We start from the raw sequence: 24,654 nt of genomic DNA, 5'->3' as shown, positions 1-24,654 counted from the left end.
TATAAGTAGGTTTCACCAGCTCATATACACAAGGGAGTAACAGAAGTGATACTGGCTCTATCATTTATTCAGTTACACGTGTATACTGTGCGTTCTTAGGGTTTATAGTCCCTTTCTGAGGAGAGAACATGTGACCTTGTTGCTGCAGTGTTTAGAACATGGTATCCAGTAACACAATACTGCAGAGACCAAGATGGATCAATGCTTTGAGTCTTGTGACAGCTACTCAAATCTGCCTCAGAAAGCCATCTTTCATCCTGAATGTGCTTTAGCCAGTTTTTATATTGGTCCCAGGGCAAAATAGTCATCAGAACATATATGTCTCATATGTAAATACGTTCACTGAGGTAAATTGAGGGGCCCCACAAAATTGGAGTGAGAATTTTATGTTACTATGTTTTATGAATAAAAAGAGGATATGTATTTGAATTGCACATGTGCTGTATACATTACTTGACACACATGTTAAGCTGATCAAGACTAAATTACATGATTGAAGTCTCCCAGGAATCTTCTCAAACCTCCACAAAAGTAGTAGGACTGCATGGTAATATCAAAAATAATGTGAGATAATGTACATTTTCTTCACATGTTCGCATTTATTCTGCTGTCTGTCTACAGAATTTTATGAATAGTGATAAAAAAAGCTTTCGGGTCGTTATTTTAGTGAGACCGACCCTCTCCTCCTCCTCACACGTGGACGAGCGCGACCGGAACCTAGATGCGATCGCGCGCGCGTTCCCGCCTGCTGCTCGCCCGCTCTCACGGCTCCGGCGAGCGGAGAAATCAAAACACTCTAACCATCTCTTCACAGAGAGATGAACTGACACAACCGAGAAACCATCGCGGCTCAACGGATGACTGTCCGGCTCTAAAACCTCGCGGCGTTTCTCTTTCTGTGGAAGTGAAAGGAGCGGGACGAACAACAGTTTTCGAGTTGAATACGCCAGAGTTTGTGGGTTTTCGCTGTGCGCTTTGATATTTCCCACAAGAAGTTTTAAAAACAAGTTTGGACCGGATTCTGTTTGGAGAGGCGCAATCCGCTTGTGAGGCGCAATCTTCTCAAAACTACAAAACATGGATTTATTCCTTATTTTAACGGTAAAACTTTGATTAACCATCCGAATTAGCGTGTAACAGCTGCTTTACAGTCTTTTCCAGGATTTCTTGTATAGGAAAATATCTATTGTTGTCCGGAGAGACACTTTTCTTTCTTTTTTTTGCTGTGACAGGACGCGTTTACAGAGGCAAATATGTCAGTCCACGATGAAGAGGAGGAAACTCGTCTGATTCTCTGAGGGGAAAACACATTTAAGTCATATTTTAACATTTTACTGCGCGCTATAATAACTGGATTATTTCGTTATACAAAGTCCTGTATAGCTCTTTAAAAAAGTTGTTAAGCGTAACGTTACATCACTGCTAAGAGCGTTCTCACGCAATTGACCCAAGGCTTTTTAGTGCCCTTTGGACTAACAGAGGAACTGGGACATTTTCACGTCAGCTTTATCTTGGTACGTTCGCCAGTGTGCCAGATATACAGTTTTTATTTTTGCCAATATTCTGCATTGTTCCTGTCAATATGGAGGAGTGGAGACAGTGCGGTCGCTGGTTGATAGACTGTAAGGTTTTGCCCCACAACCATCGGGTCGTTTGGCCCTCAGCGGTGGTGTTCGACCTGGCCCAGGCGCTCAGAGATGGGGTGCTTCTGTGCCAGATGCTGCACAATCTGTCTCCTGGATCCGTGGACCTAAAGCAGATCAACTTCAGGCCTCAGATGTCACAGGTAAGTTAATGTTCATCTCTGGGGTTTAATGGCTGTATTTTAATGCGTGTCTCATATGCAGGAATGATTGATGATAGCTTTGACAGCCGGAGAATTGACATTGTTCCCAGTGGTTGCCACTCTGATTCTTATCAACAGGGGTCGTTGTCGAGCATGAATGGATGCGCAATTACAAATAGAACTGTCATAATCGATTAATCGAAAATGTTATCTGAACTAAACCTTTTGATGTTTTATAGTGTCATTCGCATTGTTTAAGTTGTTGAAATCATATCCTGGAACGTTTAAGTATAATGTTATGGTCTCACAAACTGCAAGTAGTTGAATGCAAAGCACATAGGTGTCTTTTAAGCTTTCTATAGGTAATAGCACGTACATATTAATAGCTGAACATCCGGTTATATCACTGTGCATTCTGCATAGAGTATGTACAGTATGAAACTGATCATTTGAAAGTAAGTATCTGACGCTGTGCAGGGTTTAAAGGTGAATGTTAAGGAAGGGCCAAGGCTCTTATCTCTGTAAACATAAACCAGGAAAAGCAGCAAGTTCTTCGTGGGTTTCAGGAATGTGGCTCTCAGCCAGTGCTCTTTGTGAAGGAATGTGTGGCAAAGGCAGTTTCTACCCATAAATATGACTTGGCTGAGAAGCATGATGTAGCCATTTGTAAGTGTTGAATGTTTTGAGAGGTTTTGAACTAACGTCCCACTGTGTCTCCCACCCCTTCAGCATGTCTTGTCAGTGTTGAATTGGGTTTCTGTCCAGAAATTCTGAAGCATATTTTAATAGACTAAAACTCAGAGATGAGTTTGCATGGAGTAGCATTTACTGCGAGTCGCTCTGAGACACAGAAAACACCAATTTTTACTTTTTGAACTTTTATGTGTGTGATGCTTTAAAATGGTGATTTAAATCGTTATTGGTTACAGGACTCCTGTACACTCATCCTTAACAGATGCAGTTTTAATCTAAAATATTTGTTGATTTAAAAAAGTAAAGCAAACAACCCTTTTACTAATGCAAATCTATCTTTTCACTGCAAACCTGGACCAGAAATATGCTCAGCTAAAAGATAAAGAGATTTCTAGCCTTCTTTCACTGACCATGGCATGATTCTTACCTGTACAGATGTTGTCCTATGACTGTTTAGCTGTTTCACCCAGTGCTTGTAGGCTTTTGTTTAAGCTGTTATTTCTGAGGCAGACGTTGGGACCTTAGATCCTCCCACAACAGTAGCTTCCTCAGCATGGAAGGGTTTTGTGTGGTATTATGTTGTGATAAATTGGTTAAAAGGGAGATCTGGCAGCACAATGGAAGCTCTGATTTATATGCAGCAAAGGTCACTGTGTGCTTTGATACACAGTGGTTGTTAATTTACTACCTCCATTAAATCAGGATGAAGTGATTATGTGGGCTGTTTGTGGTGGATGTTCATCGATACCGAAGTTTCTGCTGTTCTGCATGCTTCACGTGTTCCTCGTTTTAGTGCAGTAGGCCATTTAATAATCACATTCTTGTGATTCGCTGTCACTTATAAACACCTGTTATACCGGTAAAGACTGGAAGGACAGCTTCAGGTGTTAGTTAACAGACAAGTGTTTCCAGAATTTTAGTCAGCTTACACTTTGTCTATGCCCACATACCAGTACTGTTGGTATCAGCCACACAGAGCCATGCTTTTCCTGTCTCTCAGATAATAACTGTTTACCTCACATGCCTATGAATGTTTTATTTTTCTGTGGAGTGCAAGGGGACTTGCTCCCTTCTCTGTGGAATGAGTACTCTTCAAATCAGTGCCTGTGTATTTCGAGAAGATGAATTCTGGTGTTTGACTGAAAGGTTGTTTTAATAGATTAGCTCACCGAAAAATGAAAATGTTGCCATTTATTTTTTTTTTATCATTCATGTTGTTCCAAATATGTATGCTACTTTTTTTTTTGTAGGAAACACAAATGTCATAAAAATGTTCATATTACTATTGCTAAATATGCTATATTTAATGCTGAAGCTATATGTAAAAACAAGCTTTTGTGTGAGCGACATACCCAAGTCACATCTAACACAAACTTCAACTTATAAAATAGCATGTCACATTCACTTATTACACACACAAACAATCACTGTTTTGAAAGAGCTCTGTAAAGACACTTCAGAAATGTCTACTTTTTTTAAAATCTGGTTTTGAATGATATGAAGATGAGCAAATATAAATAATGACCCCGTTATTTGTTTTTGGGTAAACTATCCCTTTAAAAAGTAATTTATTAAAGAATTTATGTAGGAATATTGTTAACTGGTATTATTACTTACTGGATTGTGTATTTAACTCTGTGTATTTCACTGTATTTAGGCTGTATTTATTTATTTTTTAATAATACTATAATGTAAAATAATTTAGCATTTTGATAAAGTGTAGCCATGAACACAATACATTGAAGTGTATCTGAGGTCTCAGGAGGAGGGGCAGTTCTTTTCCTCTGGCTCTGTCAGACAGACATAGCTTGGTGGGTTTTGAATTTTTTAATATTCTTCCCCACTTTTATGTACCTCGGGTGGTTGGTTGCAACTAATACCTTAGAGGTGATTCAGGTGCCAGTAGTGAGAATGTGTGTGTGTACTTGCATGCACTACCTGTGTGTTTAGTTTCCATCACCTCCAGCTTGACCCTGGGACTGTCTTGGGACTTCAGTCTTAACTGTGAGATCTGGCCCCTTTCTCTCCAGGGCTTTGGGGAATTTGCAATATCTGTTGTTTCCTCTTAGAAAATTCAGCCTGTCTTTCAGCACGTACACAGGTTAGAGAGAAAGAGAAACGAGTCATTGCTCACTGTTGCACTTTTATGCATTTTATTGTACTCCCCATTTGCCTTTAACAGCCTATTCATTTTAGCTGTTTTTAGATAAGTTCTTTCTCATAACTCTTGTATTTCTAGAGCACGGAAATTGTATTTCATCTTTGCGATATTGTTGCTCTGATTTATTACACGTAACGCCCCCCCCCCCCTCTCATACACTTTTGCTTCCTCCTTCAGCCAAAATCTCATACAAGTTACATTTGTTTTCAGACACTGACCACACTTCCTGGCCTCTGGCATCTGTTGGAGGTCTCTTTGTGCTGGACCCTGGTCCTTTTTTTATCATTGTGGACTTGAGTGGAATTATTTAAACAAGCTGAAAGAGCAGCATGAAGTTCAAATGCACTAGCATAAAACATCATCACAATAATAATGCATTTATAATAAAGAATATGGTCTTTGATGATTAAACTTCGAAACAAAAGTGAATGGAGATGTAGCATAATGGCAGGGTAAGCGACTGGAGTGTATGGAGGCAGGCTTCATTGCTGCTAGTTCTTAAATAAAAAAAGACCATCAGCCTGTAAGGATTAATTTGGAGGCATTTATGATGCTCAATTCACAAAGCTGCATTATACTAACTGATCAGAGCCTAGCATTTCAGAAGGGATGCTCCTAAATTCAGTATAAGAACCAGTTTTTTCTGAGGCGGAAAGGTGGATATGATGCGAGGTCAGCCTTTTTCTCTCACTTGGTTAATTTAATGTATAAGCATGGCCTTTCTCTGAACTTTGACCCCTGGCAGCTGGGTGCAAGTAATTTCATCAATAAAGCTTCTTAGGGACACTTCCTGCTCCATGCAGCTGTGACCAACTTCATCAGAGAAAGTGAATAGGATTGTAAAAGGGTTGGAAATATGAGACTACTCAGTTAAATTACTATATACTCAAATCCACTTTATTTGCAGAAAAATACAGGTTTCGACAAATACAGTACCGGTCTATGGTTGCCAGGGCTTGATCTTTCATGTCTGTGTGCTTTTGTGATTAATCAGGTTTGTTGGAATGTCTGAAATGGTTTACTCACTGGTTCCTGTTCATTCTTTAGGGATACCGTTTATCAAGCAACAGAGGAAGCAGTCAGTTCACAAGGATTAAGCAAGACCTCACACCATGACCAGACATGTTTTAGGAGACGAGGCTTCACTGTATGTTTCAGCTTGGTAGATTGATCTCATGTCACCCAAGCTGGTGAGGGGATATTAATGCAATTCACGGTAGCTCTGCTAGGCCATATTACTGTTGTTGAGAGGGTGGATCATGTTGAAAAGCACAGGATATATGAAACCTTTTAGAGGAATTCTTATCCAAAAGCACAGTGGGAGGAATTCCAAGAGCATGCAAGATTTATTTATTTTATTTGTGATGGACCAGTTGTGATATTGCCATAATAAAATTCCATAACAATGTTATACATAAGCAATGGGCTATCTCAAGAGTGATTCTTAATAGCTATAAAATTGGAGATCAGGGAAGAGAAATTATAATTGAGAGACTGAACAGTTGCTTCAAACTCTTGCAGCAGATTATTTCTCATTTTAATGCCCAGATCATTCGGTGGCCTTCAGACTCAGTGCAGCCAGGAGGAGACTGAGTCCCCGCAGGGCTTTGAGACTGCAACTCAATCACAAGTAAGGTTCTGTTCACAAAATGAGATATGAAGTAAAGAGAAACCCACACAACTTATGTTCATAAATGAGGCCCCTTCTGTGAGTAGTTTGTTGTGGAATATTAACACTGATGAGCCGGGGAGTCAGTCTTGACTCTCAGAGCGCATTGAGCCGGGCACGATTACACAGAGCCCAGAGGCTTAGAAGGGCAGTAAGGCACAACCAACAGATGGCCATTTAAAAAAAAAATGTTTATGACAGACAGCATCTTCGTACACCATCGTTATCTGTATATACTACTTGCCAGTGTTTAACCTGTCTTTTCCCATAGTGTTAACTTTTGGTGAAGTCTCAAGCTCCTAAGCGTTCTTGAGTCCTGCCTCAGGATGTTTGAGACATAGAGACTGTAGCTGTCAGTGCTCAAAAGACTGTCTTATTCACACACCCACATTTCTCTGTTGTGCTCCTTATTTATTTATTTTTTGATGCAGCCTACTGTGGTATTTGCTGAGGATTGATTTTAACTTCTGACTGGGGTGGAGATGATAACCATCAGTATGGTGTTGAGAGGAGAAGCAAGCCGTCTTCTCCATCTTCTCCAAGCACACTTCCTCTGAGCACTTCCACCTGCCAGCCCCTCAGTGGGTATGACGATAAGCTTCTTAATATTTTCTATTATCTCTACCAACAATGCCAGAGATATTATTGTCTCTAGAGACCCAGTTCCTTTGCGGGGCTTGTTTAGTAACATCTTAGGATTCAAAGATTTTTTTCCCCACCAACACAAAGCTAACCAATATCCCATTACTGACCAGAATTGATCATATCTCATAAATGGCTTTGGAACAGGAGGAGCGGTTCAGAGGTAGAAATTGCAACATTACAGAGTCCTGTAAAAGGCTGCTGTGTATTGATCTTATCCCAGCTGGTGAGCTCATTAATCATGCAAACAGGAAGTTGTATATCATTTCCACCCTTCCCCTTGTTGCTTCCCTGTGAGCAGACTCTGGATTAGTGGCAATCTGTTGTTAAACTGAGCTCAGAATAGAGCTGGGCACTAGAAAATTCTCTGTTATGTCAGCTAGTTATATTCTATATATTTATATCTCTGTTTTAATAAATTTAACAGACAACAATAGAAAAAGGAAGATAAAAGAAAATGAAATATTAAATGGATTGGTTTAGTAATAATTTAATAAAAACAGAATGTTTAAGCAATAATTAATTGGTGAGTAATGAAACATTACAGCTCAAGCTGCGGTTATTAAAGCACTTATTTTTTGTTAACAAGAATATGATGGAGGGTTTTATCAATGGGGCATGACTACTAAAGTGAGATGATTTGTAGGTTAAATAGTATTTACTTTGATAATTATTTATTTACAACCCTGTGCATTTTCTATCAAATTTAAATGATAATTATTCTGTGCAGTTCCAGATATTGTTGGATCCTGTACAATAATGTTTAGTAGAAATTTGTAGTGATCTGTTAGTCAGTCAAATACGTCAGCAGATCAGCACTCCTGAATGCTCCTATTATAATCAGTGAAGCTCAGAATAAATTGAATATTGGTTGTAATGATTAACACTGCAACTAAAATGACTTTGTAAAAAGCAACTTTTAAATCAATGGGAGAAGATCTATATTACATTTTACCTTTTTTGTTGCTTAATCTTAATATGTATATTTGTTGATTGATTGTGCAGCCCCGAGTTCCCACTTATGCCTCATGTGATTGTAACTGTGGATATTTTCTTGACCCAAACAAAGTTAAATGGAACTTTCTGGATCAGGAACAAAAAAGTTTGTCCCATCACCATCTGTTTGATTATAAATATGGAAATCCAATATGATTTTCATCTCCGCTGTCATTTTGGTGTGTGTCAGTAGGCAAATGTTCCCTGGTTTCTGTGCAGGGCCAGCTGCTGGCATAGGGAAAAGATGCTATTGCTAACTTTTGTGTCAGACACAGACAGGTTATTTATGTATATGAATAAGGATTCTGGAAAATATTTTTTTATTTTTTGTCAAGATTATGACAAAATCTTATCCATATTCCCATATTCCATTTAGTTGTGATTTATTAATTACGATTATCACAATTTACACTGAATGATGTTTTGAATTAGGTATGCTCATTTCGGTTAATTTTCCCAACTGACAACCGTTACTTGTTTTCCGAGCATTAATCGTTAACTGATAATATTAGAATAATAAATTAATATTAAATAAAAATAGAATGGATGAGTGTCTGTGACCCATGAAAATTTTTTTTATGGGTTTATTTTAACAAGCAAACAGCAGCACAAAGAACAACAAAGCAATAACAGAACCTGGATTCAGACATTGTCAAATTATCACGCACCGGCAGCGCTTCTGAGAACAGAGAAAAACAGAATAAAGTAACAAATAAAAATAATAAAATAAATAGGCCTACACTAAATATTTTTCAATTAAATAATTAACATTAAGATGACAAAACGAAACATAAAAATAAATAGATTTATTAGCAAACATTCTTATTAGAGCTGTAGCTATCAAATATTTTAGTAATCGAGTATTCTACCAAAAATTCTATCGATTAATCGAGTAATCGGATACAATTTGTTTTTGCTTAATTAAAGTGCAATATTAATTATGCAATAGAAAATAAAACTCCTGGGTCTCTTAAAACGAACAACTAAGTTTCCTTTTTTAGAAAAAAAAATGTATTTTAATGTGTTTTAGATGTATTTTTTAAATGCCTAGAATGCAATGCATACATCAAAAATAAACATTTAATTATTACCCATAATTGTGGCATACGTAATTGTGATTTAGAAATTAGATTAATTGTGCAGCCCTCATTTTTATTCTATTTTATTTATTGATTGATTTTGTTGAATTACAGGCTGCATATAATAAAAGTATATCTTTTATTTTGTGCATAGGTGTACAGAGTGTCTACAGATTCAATTATAATAATAAACTATATTGTACTTTGCAGGTGACTGCATGTGATCACTGTGATTTCTACTTACAGTTACCCCACTTGTGTTCCTCAGCAGCCTTGATTCAAAAGGGTCATCATGGATGCTAGTGCCTTGATTCATTTTCTCTGCCAGAAAGACCATGTAGCCTTTTGTTAATTGTACAGCATTTTGTGAAGAATTAATAATGATTTATTCTTCCCAAACATACTTTTGTTTGTAAAAGGGAATCATGTGACCAATACTGATGAAACAGATCTGCAAAAGCAATTTCCTGGGTGCTAGAAGAAGATGTTGTAACAGTCGGTATGATTATGGAGAGGGTGTTTCCATTAAGAAAGAGAGAAGTTGAGAAATGTGGCAGTGATTAGGCAGGCTGGTAATAAAACTAATCAGCTGTGAAGGGACTACAGCTGAAACAATTGAGAATCCTGCAGGATGTGACTTGGATGGAAACAACAATAAAAAACAAAACAAAAGAGCTGGTGAAGATCTAATGTAATCTGAGGTGAAAGCATCTTGGTGAAACAGAGCATTCAAAATTAAACTGACCCTTCCTCCATGATCATTTGGTCTTGAGGAGGGGGTTTTCCAGGGACAAAAAACACAAATTATTAGGCAGACTAGCCCCTGTGGACTTCCTCAGGCCTGTGGTCGTCCGGCTTTTCTCTGCACTCAGGGAGAAGAGCTAGGGTTGTATAACCTCTCCTCCCTCCTCTCATCTAGACAACAAGAAACATCTTGAAGAGGAACAGAGAGTTCAGAGCACACCCATCCCCACCCCTGAGGAGCTCCAAGATGAAAAATGCTCTGAAAAACTGGACACCATTGTGTCTGGAGGCCACTCTCTCTTCCTTCTCTTTTTGGTTGAATCTGTCATTACAACTTTGTTTGTAGCCAAGGGATTTACTCTTTTAGCTCATGCCTAGATCTTTCTGCCACAGTCTCTCTTTCTCTTTCAGATTCATCTGTCTTCCAGGCAGTAGTATCATGTTGGCAGTTCTTAATGCAAGGACAGATGTTTAAAAAGGACTTTGGAAGCATTCAGTGATTTTTGCTCCGTATTATGATCTTTAAAGCTTAACACATTGGCTCACAAACTTTACACACTCCATACTTCCACTTAAAAAAAATAAGTCTCTCTCTCTCTCTTTTTTATGTATAACCCATTTTCTCTATGACTCTATAGATTTATTTTTAACAGTTTAGATTTGGTTAGAAGTGTTAGTAGTCAGATCAGATCAAAAAAGATTGTAATTGATCATTCACCAGCTCGGTGCATTGAATTGTGGATTATCCTGTACAATGTTTTGGCAAATCTAGAGTCATAGAGAAAATGGGTGTCCTGAGCACAACAATTATACTTTAGAAATCACCAAACTGAACACATCCACTATCAGTTTCACATATGAAACTTTGACAAATTTAAACATTGTCCTTGAGGCTTTTTTTTTTTCATGGCATTTTTAGTTTTTGTTGATGCAAAGTACACTTTCCTGCAGGTGCAACAGCTTAAAATAGTTTTCTGAGAGTGAGACGTGCACTTCTGGTTTTAGAGTGTGAGACTGGTGTTTCCATCTTCAGTCATGTTTTGCCATCTTGTCCTTTTTACTGGGGAGATTTCACTGCAGGCTCTCTGGGTTAGACATTCATTATTCAGAAACTGCAGCAGTTTGGTGCCATCATTTTATGACAAAATTCTAAAGGTTTTGTTTTGGACAGAAAGCGCTCATCAGGGAGGCTGGAGATTTAGACTTGGTGTATTTCTCCAAGCGAGAACAAAAGCATTTTATTTCCCTTCTTTTATTAGTGCTGTATAGCACCCAGTGGAGTGTATTCCTGGTGAGTTTCTCCTGTACTATGTTTCGTCCTTGGCAGTACACACCAATCTTTTTCCCATAAAGATTCTCTGTGCCGAGGAAGATCTGTTTTCATTTCGTAGGATTAGGTTGTCTTTGCAGTGATTCTCAATCCCCTATTATGTTACACCAACTCCTATCTTTATATGGATAATTTTCAGCTCTTGTTGTCCAAAGGAAGATTTGACACCCACATAAAAAATGAAAATAACAGGATAAGTATCTTGTCTTCCTACAAGGATAGGGTGTAGTTAGACTGCAGACAGATTTTAGTAAATTACAGTTGAGATGTTCGATTTGTGTGCTTTTATGTCTTCGTACAATGGAGATCTGGTTCCCCACAGTAAGCAGAAGAGAGAATAAAAGTGTTTATTACGTTTGAAATCTGAGAATTTATCTTACAAAAACGCATGGATTCGCTACAGGGGGCATTTATTCACCCCCTGGAGCTGTGAGGGACGTTTTATCACAGATTACCGCACTTTATTTCACATCTTCTGAATTGTTGACAACAAACACCCGCTTACCCCATTGAAAGGCTTGGAAGAGCAAGGACAATTTTTTTAAAATACTTCGATTGGATTATTTCGAAAGAGGAAAGTCACATACACCTCGGATGCTTCAAGGGTGAGCAGAAGATGATGAATTTACTTTCTCGGGTGAACTAACCCTTTAAATAGAAAAGGAATTTCGATCAAGTAACTGGAATGCAAATTGTGGAAATGCTGAATGAAAATGCTGCCTCTGATTTGCTTGTAACAGCTCCATTTGTGTGTCCTCCTGTGCATGCTGTTTTTAGAAAATATAGTAGGCTATGTTAAGCAAAATGGAGCATTTGAGTTGGTCCTTTTAGCATTTGTTCCTTTATTTGCTTCATGGCAGCCGAGCTTTCGTCCATATTTATTGTCAAAATGAGACAAACCAGTTTTAAGCTCTTTAACATATTCTTAATCAGTCAAATCAGCCAAAGCTCCTTTGCTAAAGAAACTAATACAAATTTCTGAATTCTAAACTTAATTGTATAATTCTGTTGAGCAGATAAACATTTGTGTTTGTACATGATTGTCCTTGTCCTTCAGTCTGGTTTCATTTCACCACTCTGGTCAGATTTCACAGTGTCATCTTTACTCTTCTCTTCTGTGACCTTGGCAGCAGAGCGTTGCTGGATTCAGAAATAGCATTTAGCCTGACCAATACTTCCAGACGGACTCCCGAGATGATGAACTGCGGAGCCTGGGCACATTCATCTTTCTGTAGACCTCACCCAGGCCTGCTGCTGCATGGCATTACAAACAGACACACACGGCTAAACCGGCAAACGTCACCCTTATGCTGTATAGCTCTGCTCATTCTGAACATTTTTGCAGCGCTCTCTTGATGATTTGCCACGGTGTAATCATTCACTTTCATACAATACCCTCTGGGGTTTCTTTCTGTGAGGCTCAAAATGCAAAAATATACAACAAAACTACAGTTTAAAATAATATATAGATATTTTTTAACTAACCTGATTATATTTAATCACTACTTTAATGGAATATGAGTTTATTTATAATCAGTGTTTCTCTTATTTTTTCTGCCATCTTGTAAATAATTCTTCTCTGAGCAGTATCTGTGTTTAAAATGCTGCTTTGATAGGCAGCTCCAGCAGTACATAAAAATCATATCCATCATAGCTCAGGGAGTCATCAGCAGTGGCATAATGAGATGGTTTCCCTTTATTCAAACACTTTTCCTACATTTGTATGCACATGATTGTGCACATGGAAATGAGGATTCGACATTCTCCAACACTAATGTCACTTTGTGGCACTGCTTCACAGGGACGTCTGCCATATCTCACTGATGTGTGATATGTTTGTTTAAATGTCAAGCACAAATGTCATGATGAGGTGGAACTATTGACCGTTTCATACTGCTGCTCTGTTTCCATGCAAAGGGCAAATTTAGGCCCTGATTTAACCCAAACATCCCGTTTGAGCCTGAAACAGAGTGTGTTGATTAACGTTTGCTGCTTAAATTAGTCTGTAATCATCATCATTTAGCATCACCTGTGCTTAACTCCAGAGAAAAAAAAGGAAAAACATCCATATTCAAATCCCTCCTCACCTGGTCTAATGAAATTCTTTTGGCCTGTGATGCATATCTCTCTAGTGAGGCCTCCTATTAAGTGTTAATTTGCCTACTGTGTACATGCCCTTATTAATGGCTAGAATGAGTCTAGTGCCTAGGCTAGAATTATTTTGTGTAGGCAGACATGCATTGTCATTTACTTTTAGTAATTAGACACGGCAAGGTCAGGCTGAACCTGTAAGGTTTTCACAGATTTGGTAGAAAATTTGCAAAATTCCTATTTTGAAATATAATAATGTGTTAAACTAGAGTACTAGACTTTAATTGATGGCTGAAAGCATAATCAGTTTAACCAAATTATTTCATAAACAAACTTGCAAGAACTTTTGGGAATTGGGGCATTCTAATTCTGCAGAGCTTTCTGGGCTTCACATTACTGCCGAAGAGTGGGAACATCAGTTCTTTCACAGAGCTGAATGCAGATAATTTGAAAGCATACAACTTATTCAAAACATTAGCTGAGAAAATTTGCCCTGGGCATCACAATGCACATCAATGAAGTCCTTATTAGAAAAACAACAACTTTGTTTGTGCTAGTAGCTTTAATAGCTTAATGTGAAAGTTTTTGTTTTAGATGTTGTCCTTGTTATCTTTGTTGAATGAAGCTTAAAGTATTTGCAGGATTTTTTTCTGTTTCTGTGTGCTGCTTAACACCAAGTTTAGCCAAGTTAATTAAGTAAAGGTCATTTGTTACACTTCAGTGGAAATGAAGGAAAACAATGGTGGGAAAAATATATATCTTTTAGTACAGTTTTAACCTTGAAAAGCCTAATTAAAACAATTGTCCACAGGGCTATTTTGAGAAAACAATCTGAAACATTACGACCTATAAAAACAGAAGATGAAAACACAAATATGTTCACATTCTGTTTTTCATTTCATAGCCTTTGGAGAATGGTAATGAAGAGATTAAAATTAATGTCTCCACAAAAAGTTTGATATGAAGGTGGTAGGGTTGGGCTGATAGACGATGCCTTCGTCCATTGCCAATGTTTTGCCTCCAAGTTTTCTTATTCGTTTTGCTAATAAACTCTACTTATTTATTTGGGTTTATATTAGAGTTAGACTATACATGTTTACTTGTTTCCAGTTTTATATACCTATTTAAACTTTATGTAAGTTATTTGTTAATTTATATTAGGCATAGCCTGGCCTATAGCATGGTGTTTGACGTTGTATTTCGTTGTTGCATTCAATCAATTGACTGTGAGTTGCCGCTAATTCAAAGCATTTTTCTAATTCATTGAATAAACATGAGCACTGCTTGTTTCAAATTCAAAATGCAGTGCGGGTGTTTTTATATAAATGTATCTTTTTTGAAGGGACCCCATTGTCTTCTGAAAAGTTTTGATGTCATTTTCATTTAATATTTCCTATAATGCCTGATAAAGAGCGCAGTGCTACTTTGATTACAGCTGTTACCAGGGAAATCACTATTTCTGATGCAGTGTGTAGCAGAGCAGAAGCCACTGTGCAGCGATCGGTTTGGCGCGAAGTCTATTTTTACTGCACTGCTGTATCATGCTGAATTAAAGCCATACTGCATTGTTCTTGTTCAAAATAGACACTAATAAACACGAAACAAACAAATTACACCATGTTTCCCAATCACCATATTAAGGGCTGCACAATTAATCGAATCACGATTAATTAATCAATCGCGATCACGATTACAGAAGCCACGATTACGTAATCGTCCAAAGCCGCGATTACACAAAAAAAAAAAAAAAAAAAAAATCTGCGCGCTTAAGAGGCGTTTAGATCATGTCAGGTTGTGAGTGGCGAATCACCACTTTTAATAATAGTCTGTAGGCGTGTCATTATCAACGACCAGATTATCCACTGATACGTCTCATGTCATGTTAATTTCATCATGTCTGCTGATAGAGCAACATCCGATTCCGACAACGTGCAAAGTGCTCATCCACAATTAGAACCGAAAAGAAAAGCAACATCAGTGGTGTGGAATTATTTCGGATTCACCAGGGATGATGTCGATCAGCGTGTTATACTGTGTAAATTGTGTCGATCAACTGTTTCTGCACCATCAAGCAACACCACAAATTTATACAACCATTTAAAATTCAACCACAGAGTGCAATACGAGGAGTGTCTCAGCGTAAAAAAAAAAGCGCCAAGTGATGCGAGAACTGCAACACAGACACCCATCACGAAATCTTTGTTTAATGCTACTCCGTACCCGGCAGGTTCCCAAAAGCAGATCGAGATAACTGAAGCGATCGCGCATTTCATTGCAAAAGACATGGTGCCGATTAATACAGTTTGCAGCGCGGGTAGAACTATGGAACCATATATGAGCCTTACGGTTCATTACATTGATGACGAGTTTCAACTCAAAACCAGATGCTTGCAAACGTCCTATTTTCCGCAAGATCATACCGGGGATGCGATTGCTCAAGGATTGAAAGAGATGCTGGGTGCCTGGGATTTAAAGGAGGAGCAACAAGTCTGTGTCACAACAGACAACGCAGCAAATATAGTGAACGCTATTGCTATCAATAAGTGGAGCAGACTTCAGTGTTTTGGACACAGGCTGCACCTAGCAATTGGTGAGTAGTAGCCTTCTATTAATATTCATTTAGCTAAAAATTGACACACAATTCCATATTTATTTCATTGCAATATCATATGTACTTGGCTAATAATATGTAGATCAGGTTTTTTTTTTATTCATTCCTGGATTATAATGCATTCAGTGATTGAACAGTTTAGCATGCAACAACTTCAGTGTTTTATATATATTTATATATATATAGGCTATTGTTATAGTTCACTTATCTATATTTATAACATTATATTAATACAGTATATATATATATATATATGGTATATATACTGTATTAATATAATGTTATAAATATAGATAAGTGAACTATATAAACTGTAACTATAATGTGTTTACAACTATACTAATATAAATTGTACTGTTACTGTAATTTTGAAATTGTGTCTGTTTAATTGTAATTAAAATGTATAGCATTATTAGTAAACTGTTTGTCTGTGTGTGTGTGTGTGTTTAGAACATTCTTTGAAAGATGGACGGATTGACCGTGCACTAAATGTCTGCAAAAAGGTGTTAGGGTGCTTCTCCTATAGCTGGAGACGAAGGAGGGAGTTGTCCGAGGCCCAGAAAGAGCTCAAGTTACCTCAACACAAGCTCAAGACTAAGTGTCCGACAAGATGGGGCTCAAAACAAGCAATGATCGCCAGGGTATTGGAACAACAGAGTGCCATTTCTTTTGTTCTCTCTGCGGACAGAAAAGCCAGACACCTTGTCCCCACATGGCAGGATGTAGAGGTCCTTGAGGCGGTCAACAACTCCCTTTCTCCACTTGCTGAATTCACGGATGCTCTTTCAGGAGAGCAATATGTAAGTGTGTCATATGTGAAGCCTGTTCTTCATTTGTTCAACAATAAAATCTTGGCAGAGAAAGAGGGAGAAACAGAACTGTCAAAATGCATCAAGAAAAAGATCCTGGACTACCTGAATAATAAGTATGATGATCCACTGACTCAAGAATTGCTTGACATGGCTTCTGCAATTGATCCCAGATTCAAGCTCAAGTATGTCAATGAGAACAGAGTTGAAGCTGTCAAGACTCGTTTTAGAGCTGAGATGGCATCAATATCTACTACAGTCAAGGTAATTATCATAGGTTGTGTGTGCCCTGTATATTTTGTTTGGGCCATTCTCAGTATTCATTTAAAATTACTAAATAGTCCTTACTATACTAGTACATGACATAAAATTTTATGAGTTAAACAAAATTTTTGCCTTTGTTTAATTAAAAGCCTTAACCATCGGTGACTGTTAGAGAGGAAGCAGATGACCAAAATGCTCCAGCACTAAAGAAGACCAAAAAAACACTGGGCAGCTTCTTTAAAGTAGATGAGGACCAGAGGCCAGCATCGCCATCTCTCAATCTCCAAGACATGGCCATTACTGCAGAGCTACAGTCTTATTTTCTATCTGCTGCTGTTGATAGTGAGGAGGATCCTTTGGTCTGGTGGAAGGAACATGCAAAACAATTCCCAGCACTATCCAAGTTGGCACAAAAGTATTTGTGCATTCCTGCCACAAGCTCTCCCTCGGAAAGAGTATTCAACACTGGAGGAAACATTGTGAATTGTTTGCGTGCATCCCTAAAGCCTGAAAGTGTGGACAGGCTTGTGTTCCTAGCCAAAAATCTTTAAAAGTCTAACTTGATGTCGTTCATTCCTGAAACCTTGAAGTGTTTTTATGTCTTGTGTTTTAGGCCAAAATACTTCATATGGCAAACTCAGTTTTTTTCTTTCTACAGGTTATCTTGAGTTGTTCTATTGTTTTAATTTTAGTTTTAGTATAATACCATGCATACTATTGCATATTTGCACTTTTTTTTTTATTTAAAGAAACCAAACCAATGTAGAAAAGCAATAAAAGTTTTTCAGGAAGAGTGTTTTCAGCTTGGTTTTTTAATTTTTATATACAAATATGGCATGAAGTTGCTTTAAACATGGTATAAAGCTACTTAAACCATCAATCAATGTAAATTGTAATAATCGTAATTAATAATCGCAATTACAATTTCAAAGGAATAATCGAAAATTATGATTTTTGTCATAATCGTGCAGCCCTACACCATATGACATTCGGCGCTGTGAAAAAAAATAAGCTTAATGCACGAAAACGAATCATTGCCAGGATTTTTAGTCAAAATATCAAAGGCTTGTTTAAATGATTAAAACTATAGTTTATATGTATATTCTTATGTTAAGCTTACTTTTATCACGCTAACGTGTGTGTGGGACAGAGGAGAACACAACCGCATCACAGCAGAGTATGCTGCCCATAATCATAAATCAAAAAGCACATGAGACAGTTGTCGGAAAACACCTGAAAAATTTTACCTAAAAAAACGTTACTCTTCTGTATTTTGGAAGTGCAAAAGCTGCAGTTCAGCTGAGCGTGACAAACTTTGCCTGTGTGGAAGCTTAATGGGCGTGTGCTGCTCCAACTCTGAATACGCACAGCTTCTGCCACTGCCTCCGCTCTGCTTGAGACCCCAGTGCGAAACCGGCACAAGGTGCGAATTCTAGTCCACATTTTGCTCACTTAAAAGGCACTGCACAAAGGTGACCGGACAAAAAAAACAAAAAAGACGGCACAAGCTTGAACATTTTAGCGACTGCCCTACGTACAACATTACATACCGTAGAACCTTAATGACGATACTACCATTTAAGAAAATACATTGGCACTGCCAGTATTATTAGGAGCCTTAATATCACAATACTACCATATTACCGGCAAAACGTGCAACCCAAGTCTCCAATATTTGCATATACATCTATCTTATTTCAATTCAGTTTAAGTTTATATGTATAGCGCTTTTTACGATACAAATCATTGCAAAGCAACTTTACAGAAAGTTTCTACAATATTTAGTAGTAGCTTATCAGTGGTGACTGTCAGTTTATGTGCATATGACAGAAATTTTCTGAAAAATGAATACAAGACGTAGTCAACCAGATGATGAACACTATTACCAGCAATTATTATATGATGCAATCACACTTGTAGCAATATTTGGTAGCTCTGTATGTCAGGTGTTCTGGATCCAGACTGAAGCTTGTGTAAATCCTAGTCAACAGAGAAACAAATAGAGACATAATAAGAGTAGCTGCTGTTCCAACCAAGTAAAATTAATTAGTTTGACCCAAGCTAAAGAATAATAATTGCCATTTCATCAGATACAACTGCAGTCACAAATTATGAGATGCATTATTTGAATGCTTTGCTAAAGAAATGTGTTTTTAATCTAGATTTAAACAGAGAGAACCCAGAACATTATCAGGAAGTCTATTTCAGAGTTTGGGAGCCAAATGTGAAAAAGCTCTACCTCTTTAGTGGACCTTTAGTGTTTTGTGACCTTAGCGAGCGTGATGGATTGTAGCATGGTATAAGGCTAGTTAGGTACACAGGAGCTAAACTACTTAGGGCCTTATAGGTGAGTAATGATATTTTGTAACTAATATCATGCCCGACAAACAACCCTCAGGTTTAACCTAAGTCTTATCACTGAGGTGCTGGGAAAAAAAATAGAAGTGAGAGTATAATAACATTTTCCCATGTCAATATGCGTCTTGTTCTTCATGTAGGTAGAGAAGTGAGACTTTTTACCTCAAAAAAGAATTATTGAAATAAAAGAAGTAACTAGAGAAGGTTTGGCTTTTATCATATCAGTTAGATTCAATTATGGTTACAAGTTCTGATTATACTTTAAAGTGTATTTAGATTTAAATAAACGGAATAATTTTTACGTCATCCTTCACAAAAGAACTCTGATTAGCTAGTGTTTTGACACACACACACACACACACACGCACGCACGCACAAAATTCTGTTTGCACTTGCACAAGGGATTGAGGTTTTCATTTGGTGAGTATTAAACCCATCTGTTAAGCTATGTATCCCTCAGGAAGCATCAGTGCTTTGTCTTGTTCATTGTGTTGTGTGTTTTCCAGTCATTAAAAACCATGTTAAGCAGCAAAGAGCCTTATTAGATTAGTGCTGGAGGCACACATGAAAACACGCATTAAAACAGCCTTCGTACATCCAGTGAAGCCAGAGTAGGCGGACTATTTTACTCTCTATCATCACCATCCACATCGATTTTAAAACCTTGTTACATGTGCATAAGTCCTAGGAGAATTGCAAGTCATATTATTAAAGTGCAAGGTTAAGTCACATTCTTGTAAACCTAGTAACCCTTAAGGATCTTTCACTTGATTTGTGTCAGCGCACACAGTGACTGAATTTTGTTTTTAAAACTGGGGGGAATTCCGTCCTTACATGGGTCACCGTTTTTTTTTTAATTTATTATTATTATTATTATTATTATTTTTTACTTTACACAAAATAAACCATAATCTGCTCCAAACTGACAAACGAACGGTTTAAACTAATATATGTCACTTAATGATTCATTATTTTGAGTTGCTTTCACTTTTGTGCCTTTTGGTTGGTTATCTAGCATTGACTGATTGCCTCTAGACAGAGGATTGTGAAATGTTAGGAGGCTGATCATACAATAATTATGGTGAGGAATTAATGGGGAACTCTCAGTATGGCAGATGAGTTGTTCAGAATCAGGTTCTAAAAAAATATATAATACATTTTTTACGAGTAGATGATGATTCAGCACAAAGCACTGACTCCTTATTAAGATAGAACTCTCTCTGTCTCTGTGTTGTGTAACTTAATACTTTTCTAAGATATCAGACAATACATTTTTGCTCAGACAGAGCGCTCACAAAAGTTTGATGTAACTGGTATGTATAGGCTGGGACATTTTGTGCTGTTGCATGATTTCACTTCTTCCTTTCCAAGACAACAACTTATGTAAAGTCTGGTTTTGCTTTGTGAAACAGTCTCTACCCTACAAAAATCATAAGGCTCCACATTTCTTAAATCTTGCCTAACAAGCCAGACTCTCGTTCCTGCCTTAAAACACATTAAGAAAAGCCTAACTGTGCTTCACAGACTTATAAATGTTCTGAAGCCGTGGAATTGAGGAAGGGCATATAACAAGAGTAAAGGTGGCTCTTCTCCTGCCCCTCTTAACTGTTTCTCTCTCATTATGAGATGAATCATCTGCCGCAGACTGTCACGTTGGCCTGGATCTCCAACTTTTATATTAGCTTATATATTCTATTTAGCACAATTAATTATGGATCCCTGCAATCCCTGGGTTTTGCGGAACTGACTGTGCTTTCCTCTCTCTCTCTCCGGCTAAGACGTTTAATGGATACAGAAAGCCTTGCACCAGGTTCTGTTAATGGTTCAGCACTCCTAATTTAAGTCTAAAAATACTCAGAGATACGGAGAGAAGGAAATTGGTGGGGGAAGGCAGGGCGTAGAGCAGTGGACAGCAGGACTCTGGTTCAAGGCAGTTGTAGGGAAGAACTAACAGCTGAGCCCGATAGAAGACTTGAGTCCACTGGGAGGGAAGGAAGTGCACTGATTTGTGTCTACATTCTGCATGAAATACAGGATTTTAAAAGGTTTATGTGTCAATAATACAACAAAGTAGGGATGTGCACATCGATGCTGCAGTATCGATATATCGATACTCAGAAGCTACTATTGTGGTATCGATATTTTCTGCAAAGTATCAATACTTAATTATATTAATAATTTCTGTATATATTCCCTTTTTTTTCTTGACAATAAATGCATTTATTAAGATGCGAAACCGTCATATATTTGTTTATTAGAGGAATAACGGGTTTACTGGAATATGTTAGATCGCGACCATGCCTCTGGATGCCATCGAGCCTATAGTTTTCATTTATGTGGCTTTATTCTAGTTTGCCGGTTGGTCACGGATTTCCACAAATTCAATAACATTTATGCATTCTTTATTCCCTAAATCTTCACAGTCTAAGCCTCTAATTTTGCATGTTTGTTTGATTATCTTTCATTTTTAATCACTGTGGTAAGCTTGGGAAGGGAAATTTAAAGATTTTATGAATAAAAGGTCCCATGATGTGGATTATTTTCTTTTTTTGTAAGTTTTTTTGGTGTACTTGTATTGTTTTTAAGATTTTTCATTTAAAATTAAAAAATAAAAGGCATTATTAAATCCTGATTTTTAAGGGGCGCGTGTCTGCTGTGAGACTCTGAGTAAATGCCAGCTGTTGTGATTGGCTGACATCTTTTCATTTGAAATGCGTATTACATGTGGAACCCCTCAAATACTTTTACTATGTTTTATGTTTTACTATTATAGCTGTCGAGATTAACGAATCATGGAAGTGTTGATTATAGCATTATTTTTTAGATTTTTTCCCATCACATGAAAGGCTGCAGTGAGATTGCAACGCGTTTTCTCTCACAAAATGATTTCACCACAACTAACAGCAAGCACAATATCGACATGAATACAGGAAGAGCATAACGACTTAAGGGGAAGATTCCAGATCGGCCCGTCTGAGCTCTCGTTTTCTCAAAGGCAGAGCAGGACACCCAGGGCTTGGTTTACACCTATCAATAATTTCTAGCCACTGGGGGGTCATATACAGGCCAGGGGAACTCATATTAAAAGCTCATATAGTGGAATTTTCATGCCATGGTACCTTTAAGTATTCGTTTGATGTATTAATTTGTTTCCTTTAAGTTAAATCATGGGTTATTTAGGGAACAGAATTAATGAAACCTGGACAGTTGCCACAAATGAATGAGTCAAATGAATTAACAAATTGATAGTCTTTCTGTCCTGTGTCCCGCACCCCTGCAAAGCGCACGTTATGCAACAATTATCTGGGGAAATGACTTTGTTACTACATTTCTATTGCTTTCCATGTTGAATAACTTTTGTGTTGTTTCTATTTTAAATGTACTTTTAAACTTTAAATCACATTAAAAGCTTCATTTGTACATTGTGAATGAATGATGATGCGTTTATATAGCGTACCGTCACCGTCATTCACAGCCTCTCGCACGTGTTTCGCGCATTAGCCGCACACAGCCCAACATTAAATTTGTTAACTGACCATTGACAGCCTTAATAGATTGCATCTCTTATTGACAATTAATTGATGATCGATTATTTGTTGACATCCCTAGATGTACAGGCAAGCATATGTACACAGAATAGAAACACAATTGCACAGTTTCACATTAAATGGTTTGCCATAGAAAACCATTATAAGGAAAATGCTGAACGGATTGCATTCTTAGTCCAGCTGTTTGCCTATGTAAACTATGCTTCATTAATATAGTAATTACAGAATTTGATATTCTAATATTACTGTTTTAAATATAAGTGTTTTTACAACATTTGTTGCACTGTTTAATGATTGAATGTGGGTGCTTAATATGGATTGCAAATGGCCAAAACTTTCATTTTGTTTTATTCTTTTGAGAGGAGATCTAAATAGTCGGTCATGTGACTGAAAGCTGTCATTGATCTTGTTTAAACTAAGCTGTTATTTTTATGGATGCAAATGCAGCGAGTGTTGGGTGCATTCTTACCATTGGTCTGAAAAAGCTTGAGTACAGTGGTTTGTAATGAGGTTTAAATAGCCCTATTTTGCCTATGCACATACTCCACAGAGTGCAGTCCGTGTCAAACTTTAAATACATCCTTTTACTGCAGATGTCACACATCAATTTATATATCCAACATATATCACACCTGTGAGGCAAAACCTCTTGTTGCATTTGCCTCTGTAAAATAACACGCTCATTCCTCAGTCTAAATAAGATAGATACTGTAATGGCCCAGTGAAACAGTGATACATTTTTAGAGGAAACTTAACTCTCAACTTCCCTTAGCTGGCTTGCCTTTAGAAGCACTCTTTGTTGGTGAGCTGTAGTATTTTCTCAGACATCAATATTGGATGAGAAGCAGGTGTAAAGTGTGTTTAATGATTGGTGTAAGGTAAAAAACAAGATGAGTCTGCAAATGACGCAAAATACTAATTCTAGAGTCGATCAATGGACTAATGATTATGATGTGACTGGCTCTAATCCTAGAGTCCTTGGGTGAGTTATTGATATCACATTCTAAATAGAACATTCCGGCTGGGTTTAAAATGAACCTTTAATTGTTGATTGAATACTTAAGTAGTCTGGTGGTTAACCTTTCCTCTGTTACTTTTACATTTAATTCCTTGGGCGTTTAAGACTTGTCGTTGATTGTGAAAGCGCTTTACTAGCATCTGGTTAATGCTGACTCAAGCCTTAGACTCGGTGCAGTTGAGTCATCGCTCTCCTGCTGGGAGGTTTTGGGATGTTCTGAAAGCTTATTAATGTAGTCTGTCATATTTTTGTCTGGAGTTTTAAGCTACAAAAAGACATTTTTTGTGTGTGTCTCTCCAAACCGGACAAAACAAGCTAATTTAACCTGAGTTCAGGTCGTCTTTTTATTAGCACTCAGGCACATAGACGTGTGGGGTAGGGGCTGTGGTGGGGCTGATGGGGCTCTTTGTTTGACCACAATGACTCACTTCCTACTATGCTGTACACATACAGATACCTGGCTGTCGCTGCATTAGAAACCAGACCATCTGAAAGAGAGATAGAGAGAGAGAGAGAGATAGGAAAGGAAAGAAGGAGAGAGCGGGTGGTAAAAATTGTGAGTGTCACAGCCATGCACACAGCAATTTAAATTTTAATTGCCTGGATTTATCTTCCCAGTGCAGTGTGACAGACTGATAACTGGAGCTGATAAGTCTCAAACTGTTTGTAAAGCACTGCCATCAGCCAGATACGTGAGCTCAAAGGAGGAGGAAAGCACATATTGTTACCGTGCTCTGCTTGTGGCCCACAGCAGCTGTAAACAACTCCCAAACCTACCGTCTGTGTGGAACATGGGCACAGAATTCACTGTGATACTTATAACTATACAGAACTCAAATTTGCAGGTACAGGCAA

General features: G+C 37.6%; 1 protein-coding gene across 10 annotated transcripts in view; it reads left to right on the top strand.

Annotated features, from left to right (window-relative positions):
- The first annotated feature begins 717 nt into the window (after positions 1-717).
- The window catches only part of vav2 (vav 2 guanine nucleotide exchange factor), a 157,858-nt gene continuing 133,921 nt past the window's right edge, over positions 718-24,654 (top strand). For 7 of the 10 annotated variants that reach the window (XM_026235033.1, XM_026235028.1, XM_026235026.1 and 4 more), the window contains exon 1: positions 719-1,786. In XM_026235033.1, coding sequence (XP_026090818.1) covers positions 1,583-1,786 — 204 coding nt within the window. In that variant the 5' untranslated portion in view covers positions 719-1,582. Of the gene's footprint in view, positions 1,787-24,654 lie in introns of all 10 variants that reach the window. The other 3 variants (XM_026235032.1, XM_026235031.1, XM_026235034.1) reach the window with 2 other exon arrangements.

The sequence above is a fragment of the Carassius auratus genome, chromosome 46 (assembly GCF_003368295.1).
Source record: "Carassius auratus strain Wakin chromosome 46, ASM336829v1, whole genome shotgun sequence".
NCBI classification, from domain to species: domain Eukaryota; kingdom Metazoa; phylum Chordata; class Actinopteri; order Cypriniformes; family Cyprinidae; genus Carassius; species Carassius auratus.
This window is presented reverse-complemented; position numbering and strand designations above follow the sequence as displayed.